Below are 12,823 nucleotides of genomic sequence, written 5' to 3' on the forward strand. Positions count from 1 at the left end.
TTGTTAAAGTCTCACCGGGCCTTTTAATAATACATTTTAGACCCGGTGTGTACCTATGTCACTATACAACCGGCGCTGTGTAGTTGCAGTAAACGTTTTTTTACCGAAAAAATATATTTTTTTTTTTTTGAAATAACTAAGAAACCGTGATTCGTTTTCTATTGCAGCGCTCGCGGTCGGCATCATGTCGTCGATCGGCGTGACGGCCGGCTCGCACAGGCTGTGGTCGCACCACGCGTACAAGGCCAAGCTGCCGCTGCGAATCATCCTGGCGCTGTTCCAGACGGTGGGTGTCCAGTACAGCATTTACAACTGGGTGCGCGACCACCGGCTGCACCACAAGTATACGGACACGGACGCGGACCCGCACAACTCGAACCGCGGGTTCTTCTACTCGCACGTCGGCTGGGCGCTCATGTTGCCGCACCCGGCGTTCGAGTCCAAGGTGTCGTCGGTGGACATGACCGACATGGAGTCGGACTGGGTGGTCATGTGGCAGTACAAGCTGTACGCGCCGCTGGCCGCCGTCCTATCGTACGCGCTGCCCACCTTCGTGCCATGGTGGTTGTGGGGCGAGGACCTACTCGTCGCGCACCTGGTGGCCGCCCAGCTCCGGCAAGTGCTCACGTTGCACTCCACGTTCCTCATCAACAGCGCCGCGCACATGTGGGGACTCAAGCCGTACGACAAGTGAGTGCGATCGCGGACGACTTCCGCCGCCGTTATGATACCAATAGTAATAATAGCAGTGGCGTAGCCAGGATTTTTCTTCCGGGAGGGGGGGGGGCTGATCAACTTTTACACATTAAATACGTACTAGCACAGATATAAAGCTGTAAAGTGTTAATACTTATTGTAAAGTTTTAAATATTTTAAATACAATTTAAGACTTTTTGAGCGACCATCATAGACCATTAAATAATTTTTAATTTTCTTAACATTTAGGAGGGGGGAGGGGGGAGCTGCAGCACTGAATAATATGTGTACTGTATATATAGTACCAACAGTGACAGACGAGGTGATCTATAATACGTATTTTAATGCTACGAGACACTCTTCGCGCTATTTCAGAAGACCCTATCGTTTTGAGATACATATTTTATTTTGAACGATCTTAAACCGTTACAAAATACAATGTTCGGAAAAAAATTATAATTTTTTTCGTAATAATTTTTTTAAGAAAAATTCGATTTTAATACATAATAGTAGGTTCGCCTAGAAATATTCTGCTTTTAAATAAAAATGAACAATTTGCAGAGTATATTAAATATTATATTGTTAACTATATTATCCAGTATCACATCCACTTTATATTTTTGTAAAACTATTTTTAAGGACTATACTATCCTTAGTATGTACATTTTTATAAATCGTAAATTTTAAAAGAATCATCTGCTTAATTATTTACAAGAAAAAGTTTGGTTCTCATTTGATAAAAAAGTTTATTTCATCTCATGACATTTCTTAAATGGTATAGAAAACAGAATATTTGAATATAATAGGGTCATTATGTATATTTTACAATTCCAAAAATTAGACTTTTAATAAACCAAAATGTAATAAAAATAATGGGAGTGAGCTTGCTTGACGAATCACTCTGGTATCGTCATCATCGTTATAATACGTAATAATCAGAGTTTTGAATTCAATGTACTAAAAAACCATAAAAAATTCATTTAAAATCTCAATGAATGCAGATAAATGCATTATAAACTCAAAAAATACACTAAAAGACTAAAATAATCTTATATGTCAAAATGAAAGTCAGGATAGCAATGCCTTAAAATAGCAAGCTGCACATTTTCCAACAAATGCACAGCGTCCTAGTCATATCTAATAATGACAGATTTTCCTAATGTTCCGATACGATTGCAATATTAGTACTACCCTGATCGGCGACATTTTCTTATCCCGCTAGTCGAGTCAATTGGCCGTATACGAGTTACCTATTTATGATAATAATAATATAATATGGTCATGGATCCAAAATATCGCCGTCATAAAAACAGAGGTATTAACTAGATTTACTTTAATCGGATGAAATGTCTTATTCTGTATAAAAGTCCCAATTTTCTATAATACGTGTATTGGGTCCCGTACAACGGTGTACGGTTTAGAAAAAAAAAGTCACTTAGTGCCTTTTTATAGAACGCCCTCGTCGACACACTACATCAACCACTACCCGTGTATACTCGCATTTTGTAAAGTGTATTTTTCCCCTGTTTTTCTGTTTCTTCGAGCCAACTCGACCGCCGTCGCGTAAAGTAACGATTTTCGGGGGCGGTACGCCACTGGTCGTATAACAACAAAATCGTCGATCGCGGGCCGGTAACGACGACGCTCATCATTACTTCATACATCTATATACAAACTTTTATATACAGGGTATTATTTACAAAAGGTTTTTAGAATTTCGAAAAATCATATTAATTTGAAAAATCGTTTCAAGAACAGTTCATCAACCACCGTAAACAAGTGATTCGGGTGTTTTATTTTTTATTTTTGGTGTAACACGTCTCTATAAATGTTCGATGTGTCCCCCCACCAGACACACCCAAAGAACGCATGTTCGGTTGCGCTGAACGCCTTCTGTCGAGGTGCTATTGATCGCGTCATGAACTGATAAGAACTGATAAGCTTTTCTGCCCATCACAACCCATAGGTATAGCATATCAATAGCCATTTACCGCGGTGACCAAAAAAATCCTACCCACAAGTTGATAGGAGCCAGTCTCGTCTACTTTCTTGACTTTCCGAGCTATGGTTTTTCAAAATGTCCACCATATTCTGTACATATATGTATAATAGGTATATATTAAAGCAGCTAATGCAGAAATTTCTAAAATTTCTATTACACCTATACGTATGTTGTCTTACGAAAAGCCACTACGCCACTCGTCCTGTTTATATATTCAGTGGCAGTAGCACTTATAATATATATTATACATATAATCCCCATGAAAATTCCAAAATCCAGCAGGATAAACTAGCTGGCTGTATATATATGGCTCAATGTATCAAAGGCGGCGAACCGTCACAGTTTTTTTTTTTTTGTTACTCATTCCCTTCGAAATGCGATCGCTCCGAATATTTGGTTTATCGGGTGGGTCTATAGAACTTATACTATGGGTGGGACGATTGCGGAGCTCATGACTTAAACACTCCTCTCCTCACCACCCATCACTCCCATTCAATACCACCATAGCCCTCATGACTGTCGGTTCTCGGTAGGGAAACGAAAAACCGCTTACACTGCTTTACTATAATAGTACCTACACATCGTATTTACACTACGTTCAGTCCTGGGCAGGTGCTTATTATAACGGACGTACACGTTCACCAAAACCATACCTTTTTTACTGTTACAAGTTTACAACAATACCCTTTTCCACCAAATTAGATACTGACCGAATCATCAAAAAAAATTCTGTGTTCCTAAAAGTTTCCAAATAGCAAGTTTATTTATCCAAGAAAATACTAAATGATAGTATATGTATATAAATTATATTATACGTTTTAATAATATCATTAGTATTATACTTATTATTGTTGTATATAAAAAAAAAATAAAAAATGATTTCAATGAACTTTTTACAATATTAAAATGTATTTAAATGTAGAACAACTCAATAGGTACTCAATAGTATACCCATTACGCTGTTAAGTGTTTTTCAATATTTTATAGTATTACAAGTAATCTTACTGCTGTAAACAGCTTCTAATAGTATGGAAATATTGTTTTGATGGACAAAATGGAAAAGTTACTCTTTTGCTATAACGCGTTTCGTCAACCGTCGTGCGATGGGGGGAGGGGGGTCGATGTTAATGTATATGCATCATTAATACATCAGTTGGTTCAGTCTTTTTAGGGGGTTTATATTTTATACACCATATATTTTACTATAACTGCAGATAAGTCATTGGGACATTATTTCATATGGATCAAGTGATACGGAGCGTCGATGGTGGTCCCGACCCCGCAAAACGTGAATCTATTAATCCGTTTTATAGCGCGGTACCGGTTTACAGCAAAACTTAACCTATTTCGGTACTATTAAAAGCTGTTAAAGTAATTGTATTTAAAAAACTATAAATATTTAAAAAAAAGTTAGCAGCACAATATTGGTAATATATTGCCATTTTCCGTTTATGCCACCTACAGCACTTTACCCCCACTTCTATCTACACTCGAGTGACCAAAATACCACGAGTTAACCGGTTGGAGTTTGGTTCGCGAGAGCTGTCGGTAGGACTACTCTAGTAAAACAGTTGATACCACACTCTAGGTGTTTATTAACGTAAGACACGAACGCAATTTACACGATATGAAGAACGTTCCCGGACTATCAGCGTCATGTACGGGGAGACAGTCTTCACCCTAAATGATATGTCAGTTCTTATGTTTTGCTCAATAGGTACATTATATTTCATCGTTTCGGTCGGGGCACTGTATACCTGTATTATGTATCACATAAAAATAACGTCGCTGTGTTTTTTTAAAAAAAAATTTTTGTTTGTTTCTTTGCCCGCCAGGAACATCAATCCCACCGAGAACATGTTCGTCTCGGTGGCCACGTGCGGCGACGGTTGGCACAACTATCACCACACGTTCCCTTGGGACTACAAGAACGCCGAGCTGCTCGACTACAAGCTGAACCTGTCCACGCTGTTCATCGACGCGTTCTCGCTGATCGGATGGGCATACGACCTGAAGACCGTTCCCACCGAACTGGTGAACAAGCGGGCCCTGCGCACCGGCGACGGTACGCGCAAGCAGCCGGCCACCGACTCGGCGACGGGCAACGGCGACGCCGTACCGACGGCGCCGGCGGCGTGCACGAACGTGTACGGCTGGTCCGACACCGATATGCCCGACGAGGACCGCCGAATGGCTCAAATATACAAGAAAAGCGATTAGTGCGGGTCGGGTGGTCGTCGTTCTGTGGTCGTCGTATGGATGGGGAGGGGGGCGGGAGGGTGGGAGGGTTGGAGTTTTACCAGTATTTTTCATTTTTCTCAAATTTTTTTTTTCTTTTCCGTTCGTATCAACCTTTATTATTGGGGGACGTGGGTTTTTTTTCTCTCTTTCTTTTAACCATTTCTCTAGAGATAAATTTGATTAGGTATTAAAGCCGCGGTTGTATAATATTTACGACTATAAGCGCATCTGCGAGAGTCCCGGGAACACTTTGAAACGAACGCGCGCTGCAGACATTGCAAATAATCATCACCGTTGTCATAATTCGTCGTCATCGTCGTCTTGTTTTTGTATAATAATATAATATTATTATCGATATTTATGTCTGGCGGGGGCGAGGTTGTTCGGCACGGAGTGTCCAGGACGGTCGCGTGCGCTTAGGTATCGAAGAGACTGGACCTATATAGGAAGATTCGCCTAATATTCAAGTGATTAATAAACGTTTGATAATAATAATAATAATAATAACATATAACAATATGATATTATATATTATATTATAATTATTATTCCCGTGTAATATACCCATAGTCTTAGTACACCTATAGTTATAGAATTTCTAATAAAATATGTATATAATATATAGGTATACAATATGTATATGACGACGGCGTGTTTGATATACTGATACAAAAAAAAAAAACGGAGTGTGATTGATTGACCGGTCGATTTGCTATTTTAACGGGCACTTCTTTTTTTCACAAACTTACATTACACACACACGCACTACACGTACATGTCTTGTACACATCGTTAATCTCTCTGGACTTGGTCTTTGAATTTAGAAAAACCGCAACGTTTTTCTCTCGTACAATTTTATTTCAGTGGCTATAATGGAGTCGCGCATCACGTATAGTATTAGATACGTATAATATGATATCATATGGCGATTTCGTTATCTTTAATGTTCGCAATAATATTAATAATAATATCATGGTATAGATCGCACCGTAACGCGATCGTATAGGACGCTAACAACTACAACTGAGGCTTGTGTATTATTATTTTATCATATCGCGATTGCGTCACGTAATAATACAATTTAATATATTATAATATTATTATGGCTCGTGGCAGTCGATTCTGCGACGATAGTATCATTATAATATTATGTTTCTGTATAATAAACTTATTAGGTACTATGTCTTGCGCAGAACACAGACGATTATTCGGAAACGTCGGTCGGTGCAGGTTCGACTGCAGCAGAGACCTGCAACCACGGTTTTAGATATCTTGAACCGTGCCTGAAACACAGAATATATATAATAATCACTATGGTATAATATCTAATCGGAATCGACCTGGGCGGTGACGGTCGTGTAATGTTATCGAGATCGATTAATCTATAATAATATTATCGTCTGTAGACTGTCGTTAATTCACTATCATTGGTAGGTAGGTATATAGGTATCTAGGTGTACATCGTATCGTCACTATACGCATCGGGCAGGTGGTGTGCCTACCTAACTCATGTATATTATCATGACGTGCTATCCGTTTTCATGGACTTATAAAAAAGAAACTCGAGATGCGTCCAAGTCATTTCGTACGAACACCGCTTCCCGAGCGGCCGACTAAAAAACGGACGTTTCTCCCGTTAACGTAAACTACTAATGCAATAAAAACATAATGCGGAGTACGTTAGAGAAAAATAAAAAAGACACGACAACGCCCGTGACACACATACACACACACAAACACACATTCGACGTAGTATGATATTCCAATATTTAGCCAATTTTAGTGTTTAAGAACCTTAAAGTTAGTTTGTAATATTATTTCTCTACGTCTGTCTTCTGTCAACCGTCGAGATTTCTTTCGCTCGATAATATTATTTATGATAATATATAATTTCAAAAGAAAATATAAAAAAAACATGTAGATGTCGGTTAATATTACAATTATTATTATTATTAGTATTATTATTATTATATTATTATGATTATGTCTGTCAAAAACTTTTACTGGCTGTGCTCAATAGTAAACCTACTTACCGAGTAAAAATTATTTGTAATTTATGATTAGTAATTTTATTTTATTTTATATTTTACATTATTAGGTGACATACTTTGGTTGTTATCTTGAGTAGCAAAATACTAATTATTTTTGTTACTGTATAAAAATAATGCGTAACTATATTATATTTTATTCTGAAAATAATATTAAAATGTATAATTATTATAACTTTTTTGTTTTCTGGCGTCCTTAATAAAATGCAACACCGTCAATTTAAACGTTGAGTCTCCTTGCAATTAATTTCTGATCTTGTTGTTTGACATTTGATTGATATACTATTGATATAAAATAGACGTATCTATACATTTTGAAATAGTCATCAAAATTATTTATACATTTTTTCACAGTTACATTACATTATTTCTTTAATCATTTAGCCACTATCGTAACACGCCTTTTATACAATTTATACACAAATACGTGTCACATGAAAATATAGACTAATACCTTACCTATTAATCTAAATATCGCGATAAAATTAATTCTTATCAATCGATGGCACGAAATGGTTTTATTATTAACAGTAACGTTTAATAATTTAAATTTTTAAATTTCTACAAAATCATTTATTTTCAATCTATATTAAAAAAAAACTATTTATAAGATATCTTGAATTGTTAGATCACATAAAACAATTACTAAATTGTATTTTTTTATGAACTATCAAAATAATTAATTATAATTGAAATTTGTACCTTATAACTTAATATATTATTACATGTAACAAAACCTCTAAATTATAATTATAGCGATTTGGAATAATTAAAACTATTCGATACACATGTTTAACTATAGTACCTATTTTATGTTTATTTACAAATAATATAATATACTTACTATTAAACAAATTGAGCTGTACAATAATTTGTTTTCGACTTAATATTACGACTAGTTTAAGTTAATGTTAAATGCAATTGTTTATTTTTATTCACACGATCGATGTATTATATAGAAAAAAATCACTGTTGGTCTAATCCGAACCGATTAAAAGGGTAGTATTAAATATACAAGGCTTTGCACCTACATTATTCGTATTTTTCAAGTTCAGTATAAAATAATTTGACCGTCAAAACCGTCATTTTCGGGTTCGTTCAGCCAGAAAAAAATATAATATCTAAATGCTCGAGTATGATATGGCAATATGCAATTACTATGATGTACGAAAAACATCTCGAGGTAATATATATAATATTACTTCGTATATTATCTTAACTGTTAAGACTTAACATCATGGTTTTTTTTTGTTTGTCGACGATTCGGGTGCAAAGCGTTGGTCATATTGTTTAGCCTTATTAATTATCATGTTATTTTTAGAAATAAATTAACGAATATCCTAGGGTAAAAGTTATTACTGATTAAAATTAAAATGTATTTTAGATTACGTTTAAGATTATAATAATAATAATATACGATATATATATATATATATATATGTCATATACTCTAAAGACATGTACGATTTAAGATTTATATAGTTTGGGCAACAGGACCAAGTGGATTGTAGATAAATGTTTATCAAAAAAATCAAGAAATATATATTATATAGACTACATATTTTATTTTCCGATGTTTATTTATTTATCTCGCACTTCCACGCACTGTGTAACACTGTAAGTATAATCAGCCCGGTTTGTCGTGATCGATCTTCGAAACGATTTGATATACCCAAAACACATCCGGTGGTGGTTTATCCGGCGACTACACCGCCGACCGGTCTCGAGTGTGATACATCACACATACTTACACATATGACTTGCAGCCCGATATGGGGCAAATCCGACAATACATCACTGTGGCTGTTTTTTTTTTTTATAGCTGAGTTTTATCTCTGACGAGCAAAAGCGTTTTTTTTGTCGGATATAATATTGTCGTGTGTAATATTTTATTATCATCAATGGCGTTAAAAATAATATTATAAACGATCGCGTTTGCTGCGTTGATATATTGGAATAGTTGTATTGCTATACCGTGGCTCAGGCATGTACCATATAATGTTTAACCCTTTTCCCGGTGTATTCAGAAGACCGAAATGCGATCATGAAACATCGAACCGTTATAATAGTTAAACTTCGACAAGCGAAACAAATTGAAGCTGTCGCGTTATTAAATATTAAGCACACGTCGAAACTTTGTAAGTCTTATAATATAGTATTATTACTGAAACGCAGTAACGCGTTTATGGGTAATCATGAATTTAGTGAACAGTGTTTATATTGCTACCTATTGACTTCTTATTAATTTTAATGACAATAATTAGTGTGTACGTATAGAAAAAAACGATTAAAAACTATTACCCATTCTAAACTTAAATAGTGTATTATTATGAACAGTTATAATTTGTGTGAAACGAATAAAAAATAATCTTATTTTGAAACTATATCATATTATATCCGACATGCGGCAACCAAATAGCTACGAGTATCATATTGTGTCGTCGAGAAATTAATATTATTTTCGTATTTCCATTTTGTTTTTAATTACTGTCGGTTATATCATAGCAAGAATTAATAAATAAAAAATGAAAATAATATTATTATAATTTTTTTGACGTACAAGATATGACGGCGTATAGTATAGGCAATCTTACTACATTACTGTCAACAATATCGAGACCTATCATTGTTTATACTCTTATTAATATTGTAGGTATTAATTACATTTAATCTTTTAACATAAATATATTTTTGGGCCAAATACAAATATTTTTATTTTCTAACCCAGTTTAATCATTTTTTTTTCCACGGTGGACCAAGCTAGAAATTTATCAGCTGGCACCCACACATCATCATTAATCATTATGAGCTTTATAAGTTAATCATACAATATTAACTTACGATATAATTGATTAAGTACGGATAAAATCTCTTCCAAATACTGCACCACATACGTTTACACATTCCTACTACAAAATTATTTTTTCGTGAGGAGAGGAAATTAGGGATTAGTCCACTCACCACAGTCCACAACTACACATTACACATCATGTCATCATAGGTGCAAGTTATACTACCCACCTCTTAAAAAAAGTGAGACTGCTGTCACTATAAGTGTATTTGGTACTATACTGTACGATACTTAACTTTTAAATTATAAATATTATATTATATTGATATAATGATATTATAACGTCATACATATAACTGTAAGCCATGCAGTAACTCCCTTGTTCTAATAAATTAGAATCAAAAATTATATTATGTAGTGTTAAAAACTTTAAAAGAAACGTTCACGTTAAAGTCAAATTAATTTAGAGTTGCCATATCAAATTTTACTCAACCAGTTTTGACACACTATTTTTTTACGTAACTATTATATCACTCGAAATGGTCAGCGCTCTACGACATAAGTTTGTAAGGCAAAAACTAACTCAACGTTACTAATAGAAAAGAATTATCAGTTAGTGATAACTGATAAGTGATAACGAAAACTGTCGAGGGAAAACAGCGAATATATTCCACCAGAAAAATAATTCAAAAATAAACTTTGGCAGCCAATCAATTGATAAACTTTATCATTCTATTATTTATCAAAAAAAAATGTTATTGTTTTTCTTGTAGAAATGTTTAGTAAACGACAAAATGTAAATAATAAATTATTGATGTTTGATTCCGAGACAATATTGGTCTTCCCGAAACATTTTATCGGGACAGCGGAACGCTATTTATTGAAAACCGGGACTAATGGCAATTCTGAACCCTGCAGTGTGTTAATTATTATTATACAGGGCGTTTCAAAATGAATACAATGGTTTTAATGACCGTAACTCTTAATTGATAAATGCTACAGAAAAAGTAAATACGTATATTATTTCATGAATCCTTTCTTACATTCCTACAAATTGTTTAATGCGGCCACCACCCGAACAATATCCAGGCGGTATTTGTTGTCGTTCATATCGACACCGTGAAGTTCGCAGCTTCCTACATCGCCACTTTCTACCACGCTGGATAGGTCGTGCAGGTAACCAGAACTATAACATCTCAATTCCTGACCCCCCAAGTTCACTAGACCTTACGACGCCATGCCATCATATAATGAATTCTTTCTATAGGGCCATGTGAAAGACAAAGTCTTTTTTCCTGCCGACGGACGGTTACTCGGTGTATTTTTTTTTTTTGTGAAACGACCTGCACACTAAATATGTAACATGCCGATGAGGACGAAGACATTGGCGTCTGGTCCCAATATCACTCCAAAGGCCATAACCACGTAATCACTACACGTAGATAAATTTAATACCTAAGTCATTATCAGCTGATCAGTCACTCGCACACGTTCACATTACATAATACTATAATCAATTAAACTATCTGTTTTTGTAAATAACCATACCCATATTGAAAAGCCATGTGTATTATTGTTATTTTTTTTTTGTGGTTGTTGTCAAGTATCAACCGTCGTCATTAATATGTATTTTTGTCAACGAAACCGCATTTTTTCTATATTATATGCCTAAATCAAACGTCGTGCGTGAATTGCCAAGATAATTTGTATTACAAATAATGGAGTGGCAAACTTGAAACTTTTCCAATAACCCGACAAAGGCATTCACTGTAAATTGTAATATCTGTAATTACCTGCACTTGTATATGTATTATAATTGACAATTGTCACCGTCCAATCAAAATTGAAAATGTATAATGAAAACTAAAAATAAAATTAATTGCAACTCAAATTCAACCCAGTTTTAGTCAAGTAGCTTTTTATTATTTTGATATATTATTATGAATAATTATGATATATTATTGGACACATCGTTGTTTTATTAGTGTAGAATATATTCGTTACGCACTCTGTCGGTTTATCACGGCAAACGTTTAATTCAGTTTTTATCCAGGCGTTGCGTTTAGAACCCAAAATGTTGGTGATAATTGATTAAATATTTTATAATAATATGATATTATTGTTGATGACACATGACATAAATCTTATGCGCTACATATTTACTACAATAATCAATAACACTAAATTTTTATGTGCAAGTAGGTAACGATATGTGGATTAAATAGGATTCAGACATGTGGTTGGCTAGAAGGCGATTAGGCTTAGGCAGATAGGTACTCGTGTAGGATGCTACCTACCAAAAATCAAAACGCGTGTATTTATCTACCAAAAGAATAATCCACCTACTAATTAATTACAATTTATTAAACTAAAATTTACTCAATGTATTTCTGATGGTCATCATTGTCAATTATTTTAAAGTTGTATAAATTTACAATATATTGTTATAGGTACGTCAAAATGTAGAGTAAAGTAAGTTGTTGTGTCTTGGACCTTGGTGGACCAGTTACCAATAATTGGTATTTACCATAATGGTTAATTTTAAGTACTATAGAATTGTATGACTGTCAATGTTGTATGTGTATTGTGTATTATGTAAATGGAATGACTCTAGTAACAAGTGTTTTCCCGTGATAAGATGAAATAAAAAATGTATAACGTTTATAAGAATATGACAGGTAGGTTAACTATCTAGGTTCCTATGTGGTATGTGATATTTTTCAGTAGGCAGCATACTAACCACCGAAATAGCGATAGGTGCCTACATGAGTACCAGCGTTTAAGCTAAATGGTCCCACAACCCATTATTAGTTCTTGGTCCTCGAGACTCGAGAGGTCTTAATCCGGGCTTGATCCCAACTACGATAACTGAAATGAAATTCAATCATTCAATGGAAACAGCTCGTCGTATAGGTCTGAGGCTGACACGAGACCATAGGCGGTGGTCGCTGTAATAATATGAGGAAAGCCTAGCTAAGTTATACAACACTTAATTTTCAACACTCGAATCAACAAAACCTATATAGGTACTTTTGAAGAAGTCAA

At 34.8% G+C, this 12,823-nt stretch overlaps 1 protein-coding gene across 2 annotated transcripts in view; it reads left to right on the forward strand.

The window, feature by feature from the left end:
• LOC132950020 ((11Z)-hexadec-11-enoyl-CoA conjugase-like) overlaps positions 1–8,553 on the forward strand; it is a 54,596-nt gene extending 46,043 nt beyond the window's left edge. For both annotated transcript variants that reach the window (XM_061021202.1, XM_061021201.1), the window contains exons 5-6: positions 168–690; positions 4,534–8,553. In XM_061021202.1, the coding sequence (XP_060877185.1) occupies positions 168–690; positions 4,534–4,918 (908 nt within the window). In that variant the 3' untranslated portion in view covers positions 4,919–8,553. The remainder of the gene's footprint in view (positions 1–167; positions 691–4,533) is intronic.
• The last annotated feature ends 4,270 nt before the right edge of the window (positions 8,554–12,823 follow it).

The sequence above is a fragment of the Metopolophium dirhodum genome, chromosome 8 (assembly GCF_019925205.1).
Source record: "Metopolophium dirhodum isolate CAU chromosome 8, ASM1992520v1, whole genome shotgun sequence".
In the NCBI taxonomy this organism is placed as follows: Eukaryota; Metazoa; Arthropoda; class Insecta; order Hemiptera; family Aphididae; genus Metopolophium; species Metopolophium dirhodum.